Source organism: Acipenser ruthenus, chromosome 16 (genome assembly GCF_902713425.1).
Source record: "Acipenser ruthenus chromosome 16, fAciRut3.2 maternal haplotype, whole genome shotgun sequence".
Taxonomy (NCBI): Eukaryota; Metazoa; Chordata; class Actinopteri; order Acipenseriformes; family Acipenseridae; genus Acipenser; species Acipenser ruthenus.
In genome coordinates this window covers 5,076,786-5,099,519 of record NC_081204.1, presented here as the reverse complement: position 1 = coordinate 5,099,519, position 22,734 = coordinate 5,076,786, and the positions used below count along the sequence as shown (strand labels likewise).

At 38.5% G+C, this 22,734-nt stretch overlaps 1 protein-coding gene across 2 annotated transcripts in view; it reads right to left on the bottom strand.

Moving 5' to 3' along the window:
• Positions 1 to 509: 509 nt before the first annotated feature.
• The window catches only part of LOC117414193 (stabilin-1-like), a 31,399-nt gene continuing 9,174 nt past the window's right edge, over positions 510 to 22,734 (bottom strand). The window contains exons 19-69 of one of the 2 annotated variants that reach the window (XM_058988535.1): positions 22,467 to 22,529; positions 21,445 to 21,540; positions 21,107 to 21,193; positions 20,903 to 21,014; positions 20,444 to 20,627; positions 20,153 to 20,246; positions 19,597 to 19,755; positions 19,174 to 19,269; positions 18,820 to 18,915; positions 18,323 to 18,370; positions 17,766 to 17,893; positions 17,408 to 17,519; positions 17,077 to 17,154; positions 16,875 to 16,976; positions 16,370 to 16,477; positions 15,644 to 15,778; positions 15,253 to 15,381; positions 14,977 to 15,030; positions 14,703 to 14,807; positions 14,101 to 14,296; positions 13,878 to 13,973; positions 13,521 to 13,566; positions 13,167 to 13,246; positions 12,734 to 12,859; positions 12,199 to 12,272; positions 11,766 to 11,837; positions 11,169 to 11,288; positions 10,941 to 10,988; positions 10,390 to 10,470; positions 9,578 to 9,724; positions 8,995 to 9,129; positions 8,832 to 8,891; positions 8,110 to 8,286; positions 7,902 to 7,988; positions 7,262 to 7,408; positions 6,885 to 6,941; positions 6,370 to 6,562; positions 5,961 to 6,110; positions 5,678 to 5,782; positions 5,318 to 5,425; positions 4,980 to 5,170; positions 4,523 to 4,667; positions 4,103 to 4,236; positions 3,793 to 3,949; positions 3,325 to 3,431; positions 2,852 to 2,971; positions 2,545 to 2,697; positions 2,154 to 2,258; positions 1,905 to 2,057; positions 1,433 to 1,546; positions 510 to 987 (exon numbers count right to left, since the gene is read on the bottom strand). In XM_058988535.1, coding sequence (XP_058844518.1) covers positions 940 to 987; positions 1,433 to 1,546; positions 1,905 to 2,057; positions 2,154 to 2,258; positions 2,545 to 2,697; positions 2,852 to 2,971; positions 3,325 to 3,431; positions 3,793 to 3,949; positions 4,103 to 4,236; positions 4,523 to 4,667; positions 4,980 to 5,170; positions 5,318 to 5,425; positions 5,678 to 5,782; positions 5,961 to 6,110; positions 6,370 to 6,562; positions 6,885 to 6,941; positions 7,262 to 7,408; positions 7,902 to 7,988; positions 8,110 to 8,286; positions 8,832 to 8,891; positions 8,995 to 9,129; positions 9,578 to 9,724; positions 10,390 to 10,470; positions 10,941 to 10,988; positions 11,169 to 11,288; positions 11,766 to 11,837; positions 12,199 to 12,272; positions 12,734 to 12,859; positions 13,167 to 13,246; positions 13,521 to 13,566; positions 13,878 to 13,973; positions 14,101 to 14,296; positions 14,703 to 14,807; positions 14,977 to 15,030; positions 15,253 to 15,381; positions 15,644 to 15,778; positions 16,370 to 16,477; positions 16,875 to 16,976; positions 17,077 to 17,154; positions 17,408 to 17,519; positions 17,766 to 17,893; positions 18,323 to 18,370; positions 18,820 to 18,915; positions 19,174 to 19,269; positions 19,597 to 19,755; positions 20,153 to 20,246; positions 20,444 to 20,627; positions 20,903 to 21,014; positions 21,107 to 21,193; positions 21,445 to 21,540; positions 22,467 to 22,529 — 5,718 coding nt within the window. In that variant the 3' untranslated portion in view covers positions 510 to 939. Of the gene's footprint in view, positions 988 to 1,432; positions 1,547 to 1,904; positions 2,058 to 2,153; positions 2,259 to 2,544; positions 2,698 to 2,851; positions 2,972 to 3,324; positions 3,432 to 3,792; positions 3,950 to 4,102; positions 4,237 to 4,522; positions 4,668 to 4,979; positions 5,171 to 5,317; positions 5,426 to 5,677; positions 5,783 to 5,960; positions 6,111 to 6,369; positions 6,563 to 6,884; positions 6,942 to 7,261; positions 7,409 to 7,901; positions 7,989 to 8,109; positions 8,287 to 8,831; positions 8,892 to 8,994; positions 9,130 to 9,577; positions 9,725 to 10,389; positions 10,471 to 10,940; positions 10,989 to 11,168; positions 11,289 to 11,765; positions 11,838 to 12,198; positions 12,273 to 12,733; positions 12,860 to 13,166; positions 13,247 to 13,520; positions 13,567 to 13,877; positions 13,974 to 14,100; positions 14,297 to 14,702; positions 14,808 to 14,976; positions 15,031 to 15,252; positions 15,382 to 15,643; positions 15,779 to 16,369; positions 16,478 to 16,874; positions 16,977 to 17,076; positions 17,155 to 17,407; positions 17,520 to 17,765; positions 17,894 to 18,322; positions 18,371 to 18,819; positions 18,916 to 19,173; positions 19,270 to 19,596; positions 19,756 to 20,152; positions 20,247 to 20,443; positions 20,628 to 20,902; positions 21,015 to 21,106; positions 21,194 to 21,444; positions 21,541 to 22,466; positions 22,530 to 22,734 lie in introns of those variants that run through there. The other variant, XM_058988536.1, reaches the window with a different exon arrangement.

Here is a 22,734-nt window from a genome sequence, read left to right as displayed (position 1 = left end):
GGTTATTTTAAGAATAAAAAACGTATTTTGCATTCTTCTTCTTATTGCACTGAGATAGTACTCTGTTTGGCTTCTTGTTTAAATATGATGCATTTATATGGTGATAGATCGTTAATCCCTTTAGATGCACACACAGGTGGTCTCTTGCTGCTGCTAACCTCAGCGTGTGCACTGTATTGTGGAAGTTCTGGTTCACCTCTTTGTGTAATGGGTATTGTATCTGCTAACACTGCAGTGCAACACCTCACGGATGCTGTCAGTCATGTTTATGTGCTCTGGAGAACATTACCTGAATTAAAAACACCAAACAAGTTTGTGTTTCAGTCAATGACAACTGCTTTTAACTCCCAAGAACAACTTTTTAAAACCTATTACCTGTAAGAAGCAGAAGTCCAATAATTATTTTAAGAAGCTGAGACAGTATTTGGAGAAACAAGGTAGATGCTGTACACTGAGAAGGAGAATCTTAATTTCTGCAATATATGGAATAAAAAAAAAACATTAGCAAACAACTTCCAAAGCTTTAATACTTTTATTAGTACATCAAACTTTTAATAATGCATTTGTTCAAACAAAACAACCAACACAATTGTATATTAATTTCACCAGAAAAACAACGTTCCAGTTTTAATTCATTTGTAATGTCTTATGAAAATGCACGGAATATCTTAGTATTGCAATGACAAAGTACAAGTGCTTAATGTTTTTAGTGTAAACTGTTTTTCAAAGCTGTTTCTAATCATTTATCAGTAGTGTAGCTTCCCCATCGATCCTCAGATCTCTCTTGAAATAGTAGTATTAGTAGTCATGTCCTAATTACTTTGTTTTAAAATACCCGTATATGCACTCTGTGGTTCCACCATCCAGCCCTTGAGACTAGAAACTTATCTGACAACAGGCCACCGGGCAGGGATTTGAGATTTTCTTGCATCGTTTGGGCTAACCAAGAATATTCTGAGTGTCTGAATAATCAATGTCTGTGGTTTCCTGAAAGCAAACAAAAATATGCATGTCAGCATTCCTGATAACCATCTTCTTTAAAGTTCAGTAAAGTTGTTAGTTTTTAGAGCTCCAATCAACGATTACTGTAAAATAAATGAAATAGTCACCTGCAGGTAGATTTCAGGCTTACTGTACTGTATAAAAAAACAATATCTGAGCACACCACCCTGACAGATACCTGAAATACACCCCTGCTGATCTGGTGAGAGGCAATGCTGTTGATTGGGCTCATGTGCCATTATAACAGCTGCTTGCTTACACAAATCTCCACAGAGCAGCTGTTTCTTCCATTGTTTTATCTAGAATGGAAAACTAGCTCAAATCAACAGCATCATCCCTCACCTGGGTGTCCCCACCTGCTTGCTGTGGAAAGCTGAACCTGAATTATTTGTTTGAGCACCTCAAAAGTTGTTCTTGGAAGAGGACTTACATCAAAAGGTTCCGTAAATGCATTGTAACCACTGAACAGTGGATTCGGTACTGAAACCAATGAAGATCTCCCTTCTGCTGGCGAGGGCATACCATCGTCTTCATCTTCGTCCGCCTGAACAAGAGGCAATTGGGGGGGGGGGGTAAATACTTAGAGGGACACATTTCGGATTTACACCAGGAGAAAAAATAAATAATTACTCATCCTGCTGCCCTCCCGCTTGGATTTTCGTTTGCCAGTAAAGTAGCCGCTTGGAGAACGGTTCTGTATCCTTGCCCATCCATGCCCATCCAATCAATTACACCAATAATCTGGTGGTTTTGTAATGTGGACTACTGATGTTTGGCGATGAAATGGTAGGGCAAGAAAAGCATTTACGAATAAAATGATCTTGAAGAAAACGTATATACCACTATCTTAGAGGCTGAAAATGGATCTTTGTCACAAGGATTACCCTAAGAAGCGCACACACCTTGAAATAGCGGAAGTGAAAGCCCTCATTCTTGGGTTTGAAGCAGAAGTAGAGCACCCCGCCAGCAGCCACAGCCAGCAAACACACCGCGAGGACAGTGGAGATGACTGCAGCAGAGCTGTGAGGGGAGGCAGGAGCCACAGCAGACAGGACCTGGAAACACACAGCAAGGTTTCTTGTTGCAGTTCTGCGTTCCAGAGTTCATTTCCAAAAAGGAAATCATGATTTCATTAAACTCTGAGCACTCACTGGAGGAGGCGGGGCCTTCAAAGGTCTTTCAATGACGTGGAGAATTCCATTGGAAGCAGGGATATCCCACTCTACAATCAGATGGTCGTTTACTAGTTTGGAACCCTGTTTAAAAAAAAAAAACATTATTTGAGCATTGATTATTGCTTTTCATATCACTGCATTTTAATAGTGGTATGATTTAAATATACAGTTTTAAATATATTACATTTTGAGAAGAGCTCACCTAATTGTGATTATATTTGTCTTGAAATGTGTACTGCTTGGGACCGGTTTCTTAGTACATATACAAATCAAAGTTTTATATTCTTGAAGCTACCTAGTGTTAAGAGGTAACCTTTCGGTGCAGTTTTGAAAGAGGAGACTTAAATAATTGCAAGAAAACACTTACATTGGTTAACTTCCATCTCTTAAATGAGGATACAGTCACAGAGAGGTTGTAACCCAGTCTGGATGGTATAACTGTGCCATGAGACATTTCATCGTAGAAGATAAAGCTGTCACTGACAGAGATGTGATACTCAAGGTCTCTCAAGGATAAAGTCTGTAGAACAAAATATCATTTCACAACAAACCTTTTAGAAGTACTGCAAACACCACTTTCTAGATGTTTTTACATTCTAGCAAACTATTACATCAGTTTTAGATCAGTTTAATTAATAATAATTAAAAAAAGATACACCATTGATTGAGCTTACCTCGTTCTCTCTAAATCCAGCGTCTGCTGGCACAAACAGCGTCTCGTACGTGGTATAATTCGACAGAAAATCCACAAGTTCTACTCCCCTTGAAGAATAGTTTGCATACTCTAGTAATGTCTAGGGAAGTAAAAGATGAAAAATGTTACTCCACTTCTCAGCTTTTACAAGAAAAATAATCAATAATCAATAAACTATTCAATAATCTCACTAGCAATCAAACTTCCAGCATCCAAAATCGTGACAAGCCCTATAAAGTGCAAAGTACTGTCAACATGACTGTGGGGGATTGAATCAAAGAAACACTGTAGAGCGCTGACCAGTATTTTGTTTGATATTTTGACCCCCTAAATAAATGAAGAAATCAATGCTAGCATTGTTCAGTTGGGTTTGAGTTCTGCTACACAATTACAAAGGTGTTGTGCAGTTCATAAAACGTAGTTTGTTTACAGGCTGGGAGAGACCGTACTCACAGAGTAAAACACTGAGAAATTAGCATTGGAAGCTACAACATCCAGCAAGTTTCCATTACAGAAATCTCCGTCCCCTACATATCCATCTCGACAGACGCAACTGACATCTAAAAACAATAAACATTAACCAATGATCACAGGGATTGATGTAGTTATATGCAGTCAATGTGCTTCTCATAAATGATTCTAACTACAGGTATGTGGAACTTGAAATCCGTATCACTTACAGGCCATTTCTTATTATTCTAATATATAAATACAGTATACAACTTGAAGTGTAAGGATTGGTGGAAAATGAAACACTACACAGTTTAGAGCCTTGTGGATAGGCTCTCCCCAGTGCACTCCCTTTTAAGTTACTGTTTATTGACGTTTCTACTAATTCACAATAACGCAGAATTCAGATTGAATATGTAGCTATTGTGTACACTTGAGAGTCATGGAAACCAGCTGTGTTTGTCAAGATACCTTTAATTCTGTAGCAGTAAGCATCATAAAGGCTCCCTGGCTTATTATACAGCACAACTCCAACATGATTGTTGCCACAGTTGAGTGAGGGGTTTGTGGTTGGATAACCGACATTTTCAGAATCCAGCCAACCTGCTGCACAGGAATGGTAACCAAACTAGACAAGAGAAAGAAAGACCAGTCCGTATTTAAATGGAATTTATGGATTGGGGGTCTCAATTGGTTTACATATATTGCATATATACAGGGGGCTCATCTGTGTGCAAGGTTGAATTTAATAATAATATGTTTTTAACATTACAAATGGTACCTGCTGTGCTGCGGACAGCTGAGCAATGGTTGCCATGGTAGCTCCTTCAGCCTGGCAGGCTGCCAGCGCATCACTGTAGGTTAGCTTGTATTTCCCTTTCGGTGACTGCACATGGAACACTCCAGCCGTTTTCTCTGTAACACATTAATAACAGCTTTAAAAGAAACACTGCGAGTATGAAGAGAAGGTACTGAAATGTGTTTAGAGATGACTTGCTTAAAACTGAGGAGAAAAAAAAAAAAAAAAAAACAGGCTGACCAACATTTCAAGATATAAATCCGTCTGTTCCAGTTTTCATTCAGTGAACCACACAACTGTTTTCCCTGCTGTCTGTATGAGGCAGAAGCCACTACCTCGTGATTTGTGTCTTCGCTAAATCTGGGGAGTTAGTATATATTAGGACAGTCGGTGATTTCTCACCTTCAAAGTGAAGGTCTGCGCAAATAGCCTGTGGATGACAGCCTCCATTCTCCTCTAAGCAGCGATCTAGTGGAGGAATTGCTTTTTCCAGACACTGCACTCCATTACCCACAAAGCCTTCATTGCATTCACACCTTCGTTCATTCTGTGAAACAGACCCCAATACAAATATCACAAAGCTGAACCAAACATGTACATATTTGGGCCTAATCACATTCATTTGATTGTGCCTTGGGATCACAGTGTCCATTTTTCAGTGGTCTCTGTTTACTTCACTGGCCTTACTTTACTGTGTGAGGACCCTAATTCACTGATATTATTTTCAAATCAGACACTGAAGTAACAGCACTGTACCAGAGTTGAGTTTAAGTAAAACGTATTGCTCTGAAAGAACTATCTCTAAAACCTGTTATGTTGCAGGCTGATGTAACATAACCCAATATTGTAGGCTACTTACTGGACCAGTGAAGATACACGTGGCAAATTCACTACATCCTCCATTATCAGATACACAGCGGTTTATTGCTGTACAGGAGTAGCCATCTCCCGTATAGGCAGGCAAACACGTACAGGTGCGACTGACATCGTTCTGAGTGCAGGTTGCGTGCTCATGACATCCTCCATTGGAATCCATGCACAAATCCACAACTGTTGAGACAAAATAGAGCCATTTCATCTCCAGAGCTATCCGTGGTGCAGAAACGAAGGAAGCAGCAGTTCCGTCCCTTCGCTGCATGTCGTTTCACAGCAATGTTAGTTACGCTACATTTTTGGAAGAAAAACAATAATTGTTACCTGTACAGTTTCTACCATCCCCCTCATACAGTGAATCACACTCGCATATGTTGTTAGGCTGGCATACAGCATTGGCATCGCATTCAGGTGTACAAACAGGCTTCACTCCTTAAGGACCAGTAACAAAAAAAACAGAAAGAATTTGATACTTATCATTTTGGCGCAGCTTTCATTTCAACTTGGCATTATTTTTGCATTCACACAGTGCAGCATCACTTTTCAGACTACTGTTGAAGCTGACAGAAATGTAAAGTCAAATATAATGAAAGCGGGAAAGCAACCTATGAGGCAAGACGTCTGAATCTTACAGCTTGATCAGTTTGTGCTAGTGTTAGATGCATTTACCGTACTGTGCCTTACCAAGCTGGAGTTCACAGTTCTCTCCTGTCCAGCCCTCCTTGCAGAAGCAGCTTCCATCTCCATCAATTCCTTCAGCACACTTCCCATGCACAGTGCAACTGCATTCTGAAAGGGAAACACAGCACTGTACGCATCAAACAAGGAAGTATGCCTGTTCGCCAATACTCTTTTTCAGAGTTTAACTTCCATTCTACGCAGACAGGCTTAGAATCATGGGATACAGCAATCGATTCACCTTGAGTCCTAGACTTGAAATGAAAGTGCAATTGTGAGTGTTACACACCCCTACAGTCTGGTCCATATCGGTTGGGAGCGCACTGTCCACATGTTGTCCCGGTGAACCCCAATGAGCAGTTGCATTTGCCTTGTTCAGCCATCCCATCATTACAAGCACCATGGTTACTGCAGGGAGCCTCCAGACCACCAGGGCAGACTGAAACATATAAAAAAACATTCTATTTTCAACTCTGTAACTTACTGTTGTTTACTAGTATTGATTTCCTGGTTTATTGTTCAGCTTTCATTTGTTATTTATATATGAATGTTCTGGTCAAGCATTACAGTATTATTTCACACATCAAAATCTTCTTGAGATAAAGTAAAACAAAAAAACCCCCAAAATAATAATAATAATAATAATAATAATAATAATAATAATAATAATAATAATTTCGATGTGTTAAAGAGCCTACCTTGGCAATCCCTTCCATAATGATTTTTACAACACTTTTCAACCCACTGTGTAGAATTGCATTCCTTCATACAACCAGCTGAAAGCTGATGGTGGAAGGGATTCATCAAATGATGGTATCTTCTACGGTACCCAAAAGGTGAGTGAAACAAGCCAGAAGTATAATAGTAAGGATGTGAACACAGACTAACTCTCTGTAATAAAAACAAGAGAAGACTTATTCACAGGATAACACAGGAAGCTGGAGCAACTTCTATATTGTGAAAATCCCAGGGACTTTTTAACAAAGCATTATCGCAGTGCTAAAGTCTGCTAGAACTGCTAATGTTACAGAACCAGCATTAAAACAACTAATCAGCAACAGTGTTTGTGGCTAAGAGCTACTTAAACCTTTCAACGCAAGGTGTTTAGTGTTACCTAATAATACCTGTACTCTCAAGATACACTCTCACAAAGACAGACTCAAGACTAGACACAGGCTTACAGACATTCTTTTGAAAATCTTACAAAACTTACAACCATAGTCGATCCAGTAGGACATGACGGTGTGAAACTGCAGCTCCCACACCTACCCTGAAAGGGAAAAGAAAACTGAGATTCAGTTTACACACATAAAGTCATGAAGGTGTATTTAATAATCGTTCTCCCTCAGGAAATGATTAATAAAGTTAAACATGTTGCAACACTTAATTTAGGCTCAAACATACACCTTTACTTGGGGTTCCTTCCTTATCTACCTATTTCAGATCCTTTCCTATTTAGAACTAGTATTTTCCATGCAGGTCTCGTTTTCTCTGACCCCATTATTTCCCCTTTGTGTTAATCTGCTTTCCTCAGTTACCTATCACCTTGCTAACACACAGTACACGGCTTTTACTAACGTAAGTACTCACAGAAACCGTTGTGGTTACAAAATCATCGCAGCGGGCCCCCATGTTGGGCGGTTCCAGGAGCTGGTCTATCCCATAAGCAATCCCAACATCGAACTCTATCTGCCGGTCAACTATCTTAGCATTCCCATCATCCACAAAAATGTCACCCTTACGAGAAAAACAACAGCATGTTAGCAACTCTCTCCCAGCTTTGGTGCGTGACGCTCCCACCGCCGCTCGCTTTAAATCAACTCTCAAGACCCACCTGTTCTCTCTTGCCTTCCATGCTCTTTAAGTCTGATATCTGCTATTAGCTGCTGTGTTGCTGCTACTATTTCATGTATTATGCTACTATCATCATATATTATGCACTTTCCACTGTATTTAATGTATTATGCATTGGTTTTTTTTTGTACTGTATATCATGTATTATGCATTTTGTTGTTACTCCATCTTGTAAAAGTGCTTTGTGATGGTGGTCCACTATGAAAGGCGCTATATAAAATAAAGCCGGGCTCGTCTGCATTTGTGGTTTTTAGAGCTTTTAACCTCATCTCACCGACAGGGGACAGGACAGAATCCGTGACGGCAGTGTATCACACAACATATACATTTGTCAAATTTGTACTAAATCTACTGGGGTCTGATGCATTCCACTTACAGTTATGTTTCTGCTGCAGGCGAACGAGATCAGTGAACCATACAGTGTTCTCAGGGATTTCTGATTTGGCAGATCAGCCGCCACAATCTGAAACATAAAGCAATGAAATAAACAAGTCAGCACACAAACACACAATCCTTTGTTGAAATGAAAACAGAAAAGCAGGTCTAATGATTGTAGTCTGTGTTCTCAGTGCTGCTGCCCTTACCTTGTTATCCCTTATGATGTGAGCTTTGATATACGCTGCCAGTTTATCTCTGTGATCTTCACTGTACAGCCATTTCTTTCTTTCATCAGGGAGAGAATTAAAAACCTTGTCAGTAGGCCACAGCATTGTGAAAGGGTGGTGGAGACTATTTTGTACCATCGACAGCAAGCCTGCATCCTAAAAAGCAAAAAAAGCAAAGTATTCCTTTTTTTATGTATCTTATACAAGGCAACAACGCATGCATATTTAAAACTTCACCATATCTTTCAATCATGCATTCTGATTTACAGGATAAACCTTGATACATTTCTTAGAACAGGTATGCGGATGGCTAAAACCCCAGATAAGGTCATTATCCCATCCTCATGTCTTGGTAAAGAGACACGGCATAGTCAGTAGTACTTGGCTTTCCACTATATGCCATATGTAATCGTTTACTATGACTGTAGAAACCAACACAAACGATGCCTCGGACATACAGACACGCCAAGTAAAGCCTTCTGATAAGATGAAGAAAGACTTGTAGAAATTAGATTAATGCATTATCTATTATATGTGTTACTTGAAGTTCAATATAGAAATACAATGTCAATTCGTATAATTCTTGCTTAAGAAAAATCTATATTTTAGTGGTGTTCCAGGAACCTTGAGATTTAGGATAACAGCACTGAGCATTAGTCATTAATGTAACCAAAACAGGATTGAAAAAAAACAAGCATTACCTGCAGCAGCTTGCTGAATACAGTATATCCGTGAGACTCTGCTGTTTCAGTAACATTTTTCTGAAATGATACATCACAATATGATTTACACTTGACAGAAGAAAATAAAAAACTTTACCCAGTTTTCAATGCATAATTCAGTTAAATGGGAATGGTAACATACCTTAGGTTGATGTAAGTCACTTTTGTTCTGCAGATCGCTGGGGACTAAAACCTTGTCAATAAAATGAATAACCCCATTGGAGGTCACAAAGTCACTGCTGACGATTTTCACTTCTTTGTTTAGGTAAACGGTGTCCTACATAAAATTAAAGAAGAAAAAAAACAAACACATTGACATACACGTTCGTGGTCAGCTCTGTTTTTATACTCATAAACACCAGTCATCAGCTTCAACTCTGAAATACATTAAGGCTTATACTGAAAGACCTGTGTCCAGTTGAATTATACTGAAAGACCTGTGTCCAGTTGCCGACAACTCCTTAACAATTACATTCAGTAAAATAAAGTCCTAAAGGATAAATTCAGTGTATTAAACATTTTACTTGATTAATTTTATGCAGTCGCCCGTAGGTCACTTTGGACCATCCCTGACATTTCTTTTTTCATGGTCTAGAGAATGGTCTCTCTCTCTCTCTCTTTCTCTCTCTCTCTCTCTCTCTCTCTCTCTCTCTCTCTCTCTCTCTCTCTCTCTCTCTCTCTCTCTCTCTCTCACTCATCATAATATAAAAACTGATGACATGTACCTCTTCCACCGATATCTGCAGGGAGCTTCCAGACAGAGTGACCAGTGTGCTGAGGGACTGAATATCAGAGAGCAGCAGCGTCTGGCAGCCAACAACGTGATAGCGTACCATGTGACCAGTCAGACTCTTGTTCTTCCACTCCTCTATCTGCTCAAAGAGGTATCAGCTGTTGAAATTAATCCTTCAGCCACTGAAGCTAAATGAGCACGTGGTTTCAATTAAAACAAGGAGGTGCGTTTGAGTCATAACTTCAAAACAGTCGATGACAAAGTCTATAAGTAACTAAATAAGCAGACCAATGTTTTGGCTAGCCATCTTCAGTGTACTAATGTGGTACACTGAAGAAAGCACCAGCTGAATTGTTGTTCTGCTTGGCTTAGTTTTACATATGCTACTTTTCATTACTGTATTACCCTCTGCTCTTTTCCTACACTTAACAATGATTAGCTTGTGTGATGATCAGCATGTTGCAGTAAACGCTTAAATATATATTTTTTCCTTTACTAATCTCAGTTTCAGGGTTCCACAACTCCCAGTAATAATGTTGGGATGATGTCCCTAAAGAGAAACACAAGGCGACTCTAGATCCATAAGGATACCAAGACGTTAAAAAAAGAAATACATGACATCATACAAGATGGTCAGCTGTAATGCGTTGTGGAAAACTAGCATTTAATCCCAACACACTGTCCTAATCTGTACATCTCCCACTGTCGATGTGGTAGGATTTGTTTTACTTTAATTTTACATCAGGATGCACGAAACCAAATGAACAGAACAGGAACCGCTCCCAAGTAAATGAAAGGTATTACCGTGTCATTACTAATGTAATCCTGATGGGGAACAAAGACAGTGAAAGGCCCGTCTCCATTTAACTCCTTCAACATGTGCGTCTGTAAAGTAAACAAAAGGATACACAATTATTGGCTTTCCCTGGTGAAAAATCCTATATGACCTTTGTAAAGGATTTATATATATATATATATATATATATATATATATATATATATATATATATATATATGTATATATATATATATATATATATATGATTTATTCAATTTCTGAAGGATTCTTTGTCATGTGGGATTGTGTTAAATAGGTGCTGTGTGGTGTTCTCGGCTCAGTAGCTATTAAGACGAAAGGCCCAAGCAAAAAACAGTCATGAAAGCTATATTTTTGTTGTGTGTCAAACCACAAATGCTATTCCCAATGAATAGTACAACATGCTTCATCAGCTGCCCTTCTCTGTCACAAAGTTGAACAAAAAGTATAACAGCAACAACCACAAAGCACCGAATACAACTGTTCTGCCTTTCAGGATATACACACTGTATATAGCTTCTCTGTAGGTGTCACATACCTGTGCCTTTTTATTAAACCATGAAGCTGCTGGTTCTCGGTCTAGTTCCTAGGAAATTAAAACTGTGTTAGGATCAAGCCATGAGGCCTTAGTTAACAATACTTTTCATTGCTTTTAAGTTATGGAAATGGATATCAATACAAGCTGATCAATAAGCACAACTCTGCCACCCCACCACACACCCCCCCCCCTCACCCCCGCCCGAGAGCTAGTTCAAGAAACACCTACCCGATGTAACCTTCCTCTGCATGTCAGACCATCTCCAACATAGCTAAACCTACAGGAGCAATTGCGGGACCCTGGCTCAGTGTATCTACACCAGGCAAAATCACTGCAGCCTCCATTGTTCTGCAACACATGAAGAATAGCAGGTAAATCAATCGGGCATAAACAGTCATCAGAAAGAATATTCTTACTAACACTGGCTGTGTTTCCTGTACTTCATCCAAGCTTAGCATTTTAACAAATCAAATTAGCAATACGGTATAGGTTTTATTGTTTCCAAATGCCTATTTTGTTGCATCAATATATGAAGGATTACAGATATACTGTAGCTGACACTGACTCCATTTGTAATGTAAATTCCGTAAAAATAAAAAGGAAAGAATATCTGATAAAATTTGAAAAAAAACATACAGCATTATTATTTCAAACGGCATCAATTAATGTTAAATGCTAAAAGTTTGTAGTTTACACAAATGCATTCTTATCATGCAGTTTTCCCACTAATTTATTTTTTCAAAAGTTATGACTTTAATGAAATAGTACTGTATATCATTTGACAAATACTTGATTAATGACTTATGGAATACAAAAGAAGCATACCGTTTTGCAAGGATTGATCGGCAAACACATTTTACCATCCCCACTGTAGCCTGGGAGACAGTTGCAACCAACCTGTAAAAAAAGAAAGAAGAAAAAATGGCAGCCAGCAGCAAGGATTTTGGAATAATTGTCCCTGTAGAGAAAGTGATGATCTGGGCTCCGTCTATCTCCATTGAAGTATAATGATGAAATGAGGGATATCTGATAGCTGGTGTAGAGGTGAAAGGACAGTGAAGCAGAGACCTGATTCTCGGGTATTTTACATTGTCACTGTTACGTGTTACTGAGAGGGGAATGTTATGAAGGAGGTCAGGTGGTGATGGTCCTTTGCTTTAAAGTTGACACCAACTGCTTAGTGCTTTTAATCAGTATGAGTGAATTACGCAGCAAGCATTCCTCAGCTGAAATAATGAGAAAACAAATAAACTCTTACTAAATTAGGCCCTGTTTTGATGCATTCAGCTAGACGATGACACCCTCCGTGGTCTATTAGACAGCCGTCTTTCTCTGTAAAGTGGAACATAACATAACATTTTCAATGCTTTATTAAACTGCAAAAATCAGCATGCAATACAAAAAAGGCACTTTATGCATTAGTACCAATTTCAGGGATGACTGAGTGTTAAGTCCTCGTTACTCTGGTCCAACAAATAAGCTCAATACAAGGCTTTTTATACCAAACCTGTGGTCACATCATTCTTTAACAATTATTTATTGTGTAACCATTTTCCAATAGCCCCTCTTGGTCCTTCTAATAAACATACAGTTCATTTTATAATGTTCCTCTATTGCAGCTCTGGTACCCTCTTCGACCTTCTAATAACAATTCATGCATTTGACACACATGCCCTGCAAATAAGATATATCACTACAAAAGATTACAACACACAGACATCCTCCGTGTATCATATCCAAATGGAACGAATGCTTCAAAATAAGCTGCTCTATTTGAATGCATTAGCACTTACCTATACACACCACCCCGTCACCAAAGTAGCCTTCAGTACATGTGCAGCTCCTCTCCCCAGGGGAGATCTTAGTGCAGTTTGCATGCTCTGAGCATCCCCCATTACCACTATCACATGGATTAATCTCTGCAAATAACACCCACAGAACAAGTTACTATGCTTTGTCAATTTAAAACTAAGTGATTATATTGCATTGCATTTTATATATATGTTTGTCACCTGCAGCCTCCTCCTGGTTCTCCATTATTGTTGGTAATAAATAATAAACCCTATAAACATCCAGAGAAGTTATGTGTCCCTGGACCTGGTTGAATGGCATGGTAGCACGTGGTTGTTTAAAGTGACAACCTATTATTTTAAAGCAGATCTGGGTCAGTGGAGACTGTGTCAATATGTTTGAAAAGGGTGCATAGAACCGAAAGAACAAGCGGACCTGAGCAGAAGCTTCCATTCCCAGCGTATCCAGCAGAGCAAGAGCAGGTCGGGAGCGACCCAGGGAGGCCCGTTAAGCAGCTGCAAAACATTACCAGGTTCATTAATATTACAGGAAGAATTATACTTCATTACTATGGTAAATACAAAACCACAGCTGGAGGCTTCCAAATCCTGCACCCCTGAACCACAATCCCAAGAGACTGTAATCACCATTGCTTTAGGAAAATGGTTTGTAGGAAAAGAGATTTTTCCTGCCCTCTTGCCTTCACCCACTAATCAAGCAACTACACATGGTATATATGCCAAGTAAACCTTTTCGTACTTCTTTTTGGCATTAAGCATGGGCACTTACTTGGCGTTAGGGTCACATGTGTCATTGCATGGGTCAGCAACAATTTCTGAAAAAAAGATAATAATAATAATAATAATAATAATAATAATAATAATAATAATAATAATAATAATAATAATAATTGCTCAAAATAACTCTTTACCATTAACGTGCAACCATATTTTTTGTTAAATTTTTTTCTAAATTAATGTAATGGATTGATAAGAAAAAAACATTTAGTTACATTGGTCATTAGCCTGTATAATGCAGGCAAAACCTGTACAGTAGTTCTACTTTCTTTCAGCGATTTCAGTACCTCTTAATTGGAAAACAGAGCAAGAATACCATTTGTAAGCAATGAAGTTAGTTGTTACTTACCTACGGAGCAGTTTGCTCCTTTCCACCCTTTGTAGCAGACACACTTCCCATCGCCTCCTATTCCATCGAGACATTTCCCATGGATGCATGTACATTCTAAGCATAAACAGATGAGTCACACTTTAATTCCCTGCAGGACATCGTCAGAACAATGCAAACACAGACAAAGGCGTGAACATGCACTGTGCTATGTTTACAGGTATTACAGCATATCTTAGATCACCTGATTCACAGCTGGTCCCATGTCGTCCAGGCTCACAATCTTCACAGGCGGTGCCGTGGAACCCTTCTTTGCACAGGCAATCCCCTGAGCCCAGAACACCATCCTGACAGATGCCGTTGTTGGAACACCAGTTCCCTGGCTTTCCTGGGCACTTAAAGCAATTTAGTCCAAAATAGCCTGGACAGCAATTATGGTCCTTTTAAACACAAGAGCAATACAAATACTAATTAATATTAAGTGGCATCAAAATCCTACAGCACCTCCACAGTTTGTTTTCAAAACACACTTTCCCTTGTTAAGCATAACGAAACGTTGGGGAAGTTGGCTCTTTTGAGAAAAAACAACTTTTTTGTGTGAACCTTTTCAAACCTTTCCAAAAGAAACACACACACAAATGACACTTTTTTTTAATTTAAATGATTAAAAAATTATTTGTTTCGGACAAAAGCCTTTCTTCAGCTATGCAGAAAGACAAGTAAAGACAATGCAGTGAACTGCAGTTGTACCTCCTTTCAAACACACACGCACACGCACACGCACATGTATACACATACACATTCCAAATACAGTAGAACACAGCACAATTATTGGCACCCACTTACCTCGGTGACAGTCAAACACTGGTAGGAACAACCATCCACTTTTTTATTCTTTTTTCTGTATTTGCAGTTCGACTTCAGAGCTGCCATATCTGCTACATGAGTAAGCTTCACATGAAAAGCAAAACATTAGAATTCGTTTTGTCAACCAGTAACCTGTGGATCTTTTTTTTTTTTTTGTCAGAAGTAACTCAATGCTAGTATAACTAAAAATACATACAATACAGTATCTATTTTACAATTCTTAAAAAATCTCATTAGATCAAAAACAACTTACTGGGATTGCTCTCTTAGGACACCTGTAGTTTCCATCACAACGTCCACAGAACCCCTTATATAAAGAGACATGAGTTACAACACAGTATCAGGAAGGTATTGGGCACAAAGTCACACTCTCACAATACAACTGCATGTAAAAAAAAAAAAAAAAGCTCATATTGAGAAAATAGTCAATACATTCAATTGTTACATATATTTTTAGTTTGAGTAGTATTTACAAAGTTGCTTTAGGACAAACGACATTAAATTGTAGGAACCTTATTACCGCGTTTACCTTTGTTGGAATGGTTACGTTTTTGTCACATCGGTTCTTATGAATGTGTAAAAGCTGAGAAATGCCCATCAACATCCCATTTCTAGTACTATAAAATACCCCGTTCAGTGGCACTTCATTGGCATAGGTCTAGAAAACAAGACAAAGACAGACAAACATATACATTTCTTTTTTGTTTGTCTTGCTTAAGATGGTATTCAGCCAAGATTAAATAGTACTCTACCAAGTCAGACCTGGAGATAAAGCCCTCATAAACAAGAAGCTCTTTGAGTGAAGGAGCTTGTGGGTTCTGAACCTGGCTGAAAACAGTACCTACAGTGCTCTACACTATCTGCCTCCCTTCACTCTCAGGTTGATAGTCCGGACCCTCTCAGTTTGTGCCACATCTTACCTGGTTTTCATTGTTATTGTGAAACATTATTTGATAAGAGGATCCCAACATAGTACTTTTGTGAATCCCATTCCTCAGATTCCCAGGCAGCAGTCTTTCTTCCACTATGATGTGATACCTTACAGAGTCTTCATCCTGTCAATGTAGAGGAAGGGCCAGAGAACAGGGTTAAAAGATAATGAGATGTTGTGTTATTGATAGCCAGCTGAAAAGAATATATCCTGATAATCCCTACCTTAATAACATACCTGTATATCTGTGTAGATAAATAAATACATATTTTACTTTAATTACTGATCCACAATTAATCAAGAAACATGCATATCTGAATCTCTAATATGTAAAGCTAAACAAAAGTATGACTGAACATTGATTTTAGTGACAAGGTGTTGCATGCCACATATATCAAAATCAATGTCATAAATTTAAAAAAAATTCAGTTAAATTCAACAGACATTTATCACGAACCTCCAGTATTGCAAAGTTTGAAAAGTTTAAAAATGAATTAAGTTTCAACTGAAAGTAATAAATGAAATAATCGAAATAAATAAAAACAATATCACAATAACCACGTTGTTCTAAAACTGAAAAGCAACTGGTAATAAAATAAAAGCAAATGAGAATAGAAGCAGAATACGTTCAAATCTGGGGACGGTGAAGGGGGCAATTACATTGTAAATTCTGTGATATCGTCTGCTAACACACGGTTATAAAATAAATTCATACCAGCTCTTCTGATCCTGTTGCATTGAGATGATCCTCTATTGCTTTATTGAAAGGAATAAGAATGGTGTACTTTTCTGATGAGTCAATTTTCTCTGTCAGATTGTAATGCTAAAAGGGAGACAAGCGAAACAGATTAGGTTTTAGAAGGCTTTGAGAAAGCATGCACTAAATACACTAAATAAGGAAAGACTAAAATAGCATTAAACATTGCTAATTATTGTAATATGTGTTTCTGTGCGGGTGTACATATCACTGGAAACTGGAGGGCAAAGGATTTTTGGAGAAAAAAATATTAATTAACACAAGTTATATTATAGGAATATAGAATACTGGGATGGAAGTAAGACTTGTATTACATAGCCATTTTCACCCATTCCAGGTTTTAATACGTGCTTGATTAGCCCCAGTGTATAGGTAACAAGCTATGCAATGGGAGTCTTATTTCCATTCCTGTAATAAGTATGGTGTGTTAAGGATCCAATCTCCTGCAGTGCTATAACCTTACCAGTAAAGCCTTCTTGAACAAGCTGAAGGAGGTGGTTTGATTCAGGACTTGCATTAGACCTGGGGGTGGCGGGGGAATATCTGCCAGTGAGGGTATTAAAACCTACAGAGGAAGACGTATTTACAAGCGTTGAATATCATTGCACACCGAATCACTGAATCGCAATCTATGTTTAAAGATGTACAGAGGTGTTGAATTTTACCTGGTCAATGACGTTAATGAAACCATTCACTGCAGGAATGTCAGAAATGAGGATGCTGGCGTTCTGTATCATCACAGTCTGCGAAAAGAAGCACAATGTTATGAAAACTAGGTCTGCTTAGAACAAAGGGAAGCAACAGTTTTGAACTTGAACTGCAGTGATCTCTCTGCAGCCTGGTCATCTCCCTCAATAACTCAATTGCAGTACCTGATACAATCATGCAGATACTGTGTGTGGTTTCTGTGCATGCGTGTCTTTGTGTGCGATTAGAAAGCATGTCACAATCAAAGTGTACAGCTTAACATGCAAGCATACAACACTCTTCTCCTACCCCACTGGTGTCCTTTACTTCCCACTTTGTGCGTGGGTTCAGTGTGGACAGCTCCACATCTCCTCGCTGCTTTAGATCATCCGTGGTAAACGCGCCTTCCAGAAAGTGCACTCTGACAAGACAGCAACACAAGAGCTGAACACCATAGGCAACAATGCACAGCGCTTCACATTGCTATAGTAAAAAATGGTTTTGCTTAAAACAACCTGCCTATACAACAAACAGCATACGCATTGGTTACCATAGAAGTCCCTGTCCAATGACAATTAAAGAGAGCCCTACATGAAGTAAGGCCACAGCTGGAATGTGGTATATCGACATGGGAAATCAGATAGAGCATGACTATTGGTTCACCTACCGGACTAGAAATGGCAGCATGTAAGGCTTCATCCAGAATTCTCGAACCTCTTCTTTCAAACCCTTTATGGCATTTTCAGATGGCACCAGGACAGTTACATTGCCTTCTGGGTTAGACAATGAGGAACTCTGTATTGAGCAGAAAACCAAAAAAATGTAACCTCTCAAATGTATCTTCCCAACCTGCATTATCATGCCGCCTTAAATAATACACCAGCCTGATTCAACAACAGTTTCTGACAAGATATAGAGTAGTTCAGATACAGCAATTACATTTTAAATAACGTGTCACACAGTTGTCCTTGATAAGCTTTACTATTAGTTTAGAGTTTTTTGGTATCTTACAAACACAATTTGCTGGGTCTAAATTCTAATTCTTTTTTCTTTAGCATGGAAACAGTATCTTCTTGTAGAAAAATGGCTGCTCTTGATATAGCATACAATGCTCCCTCATTTTTTCCCTATCAACATGCACATTACAATCTAAAAAGTGAATGGTCTGCACACAGTACGTATATCACATTAAGAATCTATTTCAGAACCCATGAGACAGCATACCTTGATCCACTGATAAAAACTGAAGAAGTTGGAATTGCTTGCCAGTTCCTAAACGGCACAGCAACAATACATTAGGGAACATGCGTAATAAGCAGGCACATACAAGTTAGAAATGCAGTTATTTAAATTCAGTTCTTTAAAACAGACAAATCAGCTCATTCTCAGTGATGGCCTGGTGGAAGCAGCACTTGTATTATCAATATCAATCACTGATTAATAAAACAGCAAACTGTAATTAATAATCAAAATATCAATCACTGATCAATGAAACAGCAAACTGTAATTAATAATCAAAATATCAATCACTGATCAATGAAACAGCAAACTGTAATTAATAATCAAAATATCAATCACTGATCAATGAAACAGCAAACTGTAATTAATAATCAAAATATCAATCACTGATCAATGAAACAGCAAACTGTAATTAATAATCAGAAATTAAGTAATCAGTTAAAACAACATGATTGAAAAAGAGATTTAAAAATAAGATCTACTGTTAAAATGTTTCCGTAGCATATAGCTCCATCCCCTCCATAACCCTCAGGGCAAAGACACTCTCGTTCACCATCTCCAAGAGGCTTGCACTTAGCCTGCCGTGGGGAGAAAACTATTATTAGGATTATTTTTAATGTATACTTGCTATGCAGTAATGTATATTTTGTAGGCTGAAGGAAAACTTAAGAACATAAGAACATTTACGAACGAGAGGAGACCATTCAGCCCATGAAAGCTTGTCCGGTTCCTAGGCAACATGACTAGATAGCCCATCCCATACCCCTACCACTTAAGAACTATACCACAGATATAAAACAAGCTGGGCAACAGCACCGAAAAATAAATGAACCAACCAAGGAATGACAGCCTCCATTGCTTTGCAAACAGGGGTTTATTATGTCACAGTTATAACCATCTCCCATATAGTTCTTCTTACACACACACTCGCTCTGAAAAGAAAAAAAAAAGGAATTGAATCAACTACAAGGGACATTTATTCCCCACACAACAGTCAAGAAAGTTCCCATGAATATTAATCTTTATTAAGTAATCAAAACATATTTAATTAAACATATAAAAACACATACAGAATGCAACTCAGGTCTCTTCTAAGTTAATTAGCAGCGTGAAATGTTCTCCTTTAAAAACATTGGAGTTTGAAGTAAAACATTGGAGTTTTTGCTTCAAAAATCTGCTCTTCCATATTACTGATGGTGTGGTAAGGCAGCAATTAGCACAAAAATTATGTTTTTATTATTACAGAAATGTACAGGTACCTGTCCAGGACCCTGAGTTATACAGTCTGCATTGTAATGGCAGCCTCCTCTGTTATTAAGTAAACAGTTGTCAATCTCCACACAGGCTTGCCCATCCCCTGCCCAGCCTTCATTACAAATGCAGGTGGCATTGCCTGGGCTTGTGTAGATGCACCTTGCCTTCAGAAACAGGTAAAAAGACATTACAAATAAAATAAACAACAATAACTTTTCATTTCCACTTACACCTGCATGGGAGACTTCTAAACCTTTGAAAGCTAGTGTTTGCATATCATAATTAATCCAATAAACATTATCCACTCGTCATATCTACTGGAATGAATGAAATCACACACCACTACAGAAACGGACACACAGTGGACATTTACTGCAGACAACAATAAAATACATAATGTTGTACTTAGATTTGACCACTAGGTGGACACTACTGTTAGGTGAATACTTTTGAATAATAAAAAGATTGCACAGCACAACATTACATGCATACACAGATGAATGCTGACATAAATGTGACAATATTGGAAACAAGCCTCATGACAAGAAAGTAGATGCTCACATTTGCAGAACAGCCACCTCGGTCAGCCTTCTGACAGGGGTTCATTTCCTGACAAGAAAAGCCATCTCCTTCATACCCATTCCGGCAAACACACCTTCAAGACACAAAAAAGTATGTTTAAAAACACGAATCCAACACACACACACACACACACACACACACTTATGGTGGTATTAAATAGAAAAATAATATATTTAAACAGACTTTGCAACTAAAAGTCTTTGTCAATATATTTTGTAGACATTATAATTGAGTATTACATACCTACATGAAGAAGAGGAAATGCATTACCTTGTATTGTCACTGTAATCACAGACAGCGTTTATATGGCAATACTGAGACAAGCCAGACGGGCCACAAGGCTTTGTTACTCTGTCGCACAATTCTCCTGTGTAACCTTCTGCACAGGAATTGATCCTGCACACCCCTTTGCTTCCAGGCCTGTTATCACAAACACCATGCAAGCACTTGCAATCTGAAATGCGAGTAAATAATCACTGACATCATCAAGACATCAGAAGCACAGTGAGCCACATCTTCAGATACAACTTTCCCACCAAGTCTGAGTACCGCCCTGTAAAACCTCCACCAACACTACCTGAAGTGACAACAACTCGATTGAGGAGCTACAGATTTCAATCCCCCCTTGCCCCCCCCCCCCCATCCTCTCTTCCTATTATGTAAAAAAGGCAACTTGAAGTTATGCGAGGAATTCTTTTTTTTTTTTTTTCTTTTTAATACATTACCTACCTTCATCACACATTTCACCATGTTTGTTTGGGTTGGAACAAATGTGACAGGCAATGCCTTGAAAATCTGGAAGACAGCTGCAGGTGCCATTGCCTTGAATCCCATCATTGCACTACAACGTAGAGGAAACAGTTTAAAATGACAAATCAGATGACCATCAAACACACAGAATTTGTACTTGTGCAGAATATGCCTGTTACTTACTGTCCCATGCTGGTAACACGGATTTTGAAATCCGCCCAGGCAAGCTTTGCAGTCGGGGCCATAAAAGCCCTTACAGCAATCAGGTCTCTGGGGACAAAAAAAAAGATATTCGATATATTATCTCAAAATCTGTGTTATATTACATTTTTTTTTTAAAATATAGTTGCCCCCCCTCACACTCACACACACACAAATAAAACCTGCTGCTGAAATTCATTTAATTTGGATTTGTTTTGTTTTTCTCCAAACAGTAACTATTTACTAACCGTATTTAAAATGAGCTTGCAATGAACGTGTAAGGAGTTATGGGTCTCTCAATTATAAATATTAATACTTACCACAACAGTCCTGTTGCAGTATTTGGCACAACCCCTCCTGTTAGTGATTATGTTCATAACAGAGGAGATATAGTCACAGCCCTTGTGAAACTTGTCCTGTGAGTTAAAAAACATACTTTATTCACAAGCACATGGGACACTAACCCCATCTCTGAAGCTGAGGGAACATGAAGCCACTTGGAACTTGGTTTCAGGAGACTAGGTTTCAAGCCACTGCAAGGCACATCAGGGAGACATGGGGTTTGATACAGCAAAGTTGCCTCAAACTAGGTCTCCTGGAACCAGGTTTCAAGAAAATGTTCCTGAAAAAGTGTACTTGTGTTCCCTCAGCTTAAGAGAAGCTGCCTGCCTGCCTGCCAGCCTGCCAGAAGGGTTGAGGACAGACCTTTCGGATGGAAAATGGTCAGCTGCCTCCTGGACGTGTGAGCCATGCAATCTTTTTGAACTGTGTTGCCTAATGTTAACTAAATATTCTTTATTATGCCTGGTTGTGCATCTGTTCAGCCTACAGTATAAAGCTTAGAAACAAGTGCTTTCTGACATATTATAAAGGTGCTTTTGTTTGTTTTTTTTTTGTTTTTTTTACAGAAAATAAGGTTTTTAGTAAATATTAATGGAATTGTGTTTTTATTCTGTTGATATAATTCAATGGAATTTATAATGCATTTAAAATTCTTTACAAAAATATTAAACAAAAATATGACACAAGCCAATGTGACATATGTGCGGCCTTATTTTGCAAAGTTATGCAGTAAAACAACATGCCAAGAAGCTCACTGAGCTTCAAATTCTCATCTTTGATGTGGTTGTGATGCGTGCTTTTCATAGCTTTCTTCACATGCGGCCTGAGTTTGGCTGAAGGTTAAAGCTCCTCTGATTTGATCAAAAACACACTGGAGAAAGAAACGTGATGTCTCCCCTGCTATTAAGTGTTCCACGAAACGCATACTTGACTAATTGCTGCATTAAAATTTCTTGTCAATATTTTACATCCTGTAAGAATTATTTAAAGCAAGGTTTACCAGCTCTGTGCTTCCTAAAGGACAGCTCGTGGTGTCCAGTTTACTGCAATCCACACACTGACCCTGTGAAAAAAACAAAACTCATTAAAACAGAGACTCTCAGATTAAGTGTACAAAAAACTAAAACAAAAAGGGTATTCTAGAAGTAGACAGCAGTGACACAAACAAGGACACATCATGTCTCCTCAATACCACCTTAGAAGCCTAAAACCCAGAGAAGCTGTCCACAGCTCCCATCCTTTAAGCGGGAAATGGGGTGTGCATTGTC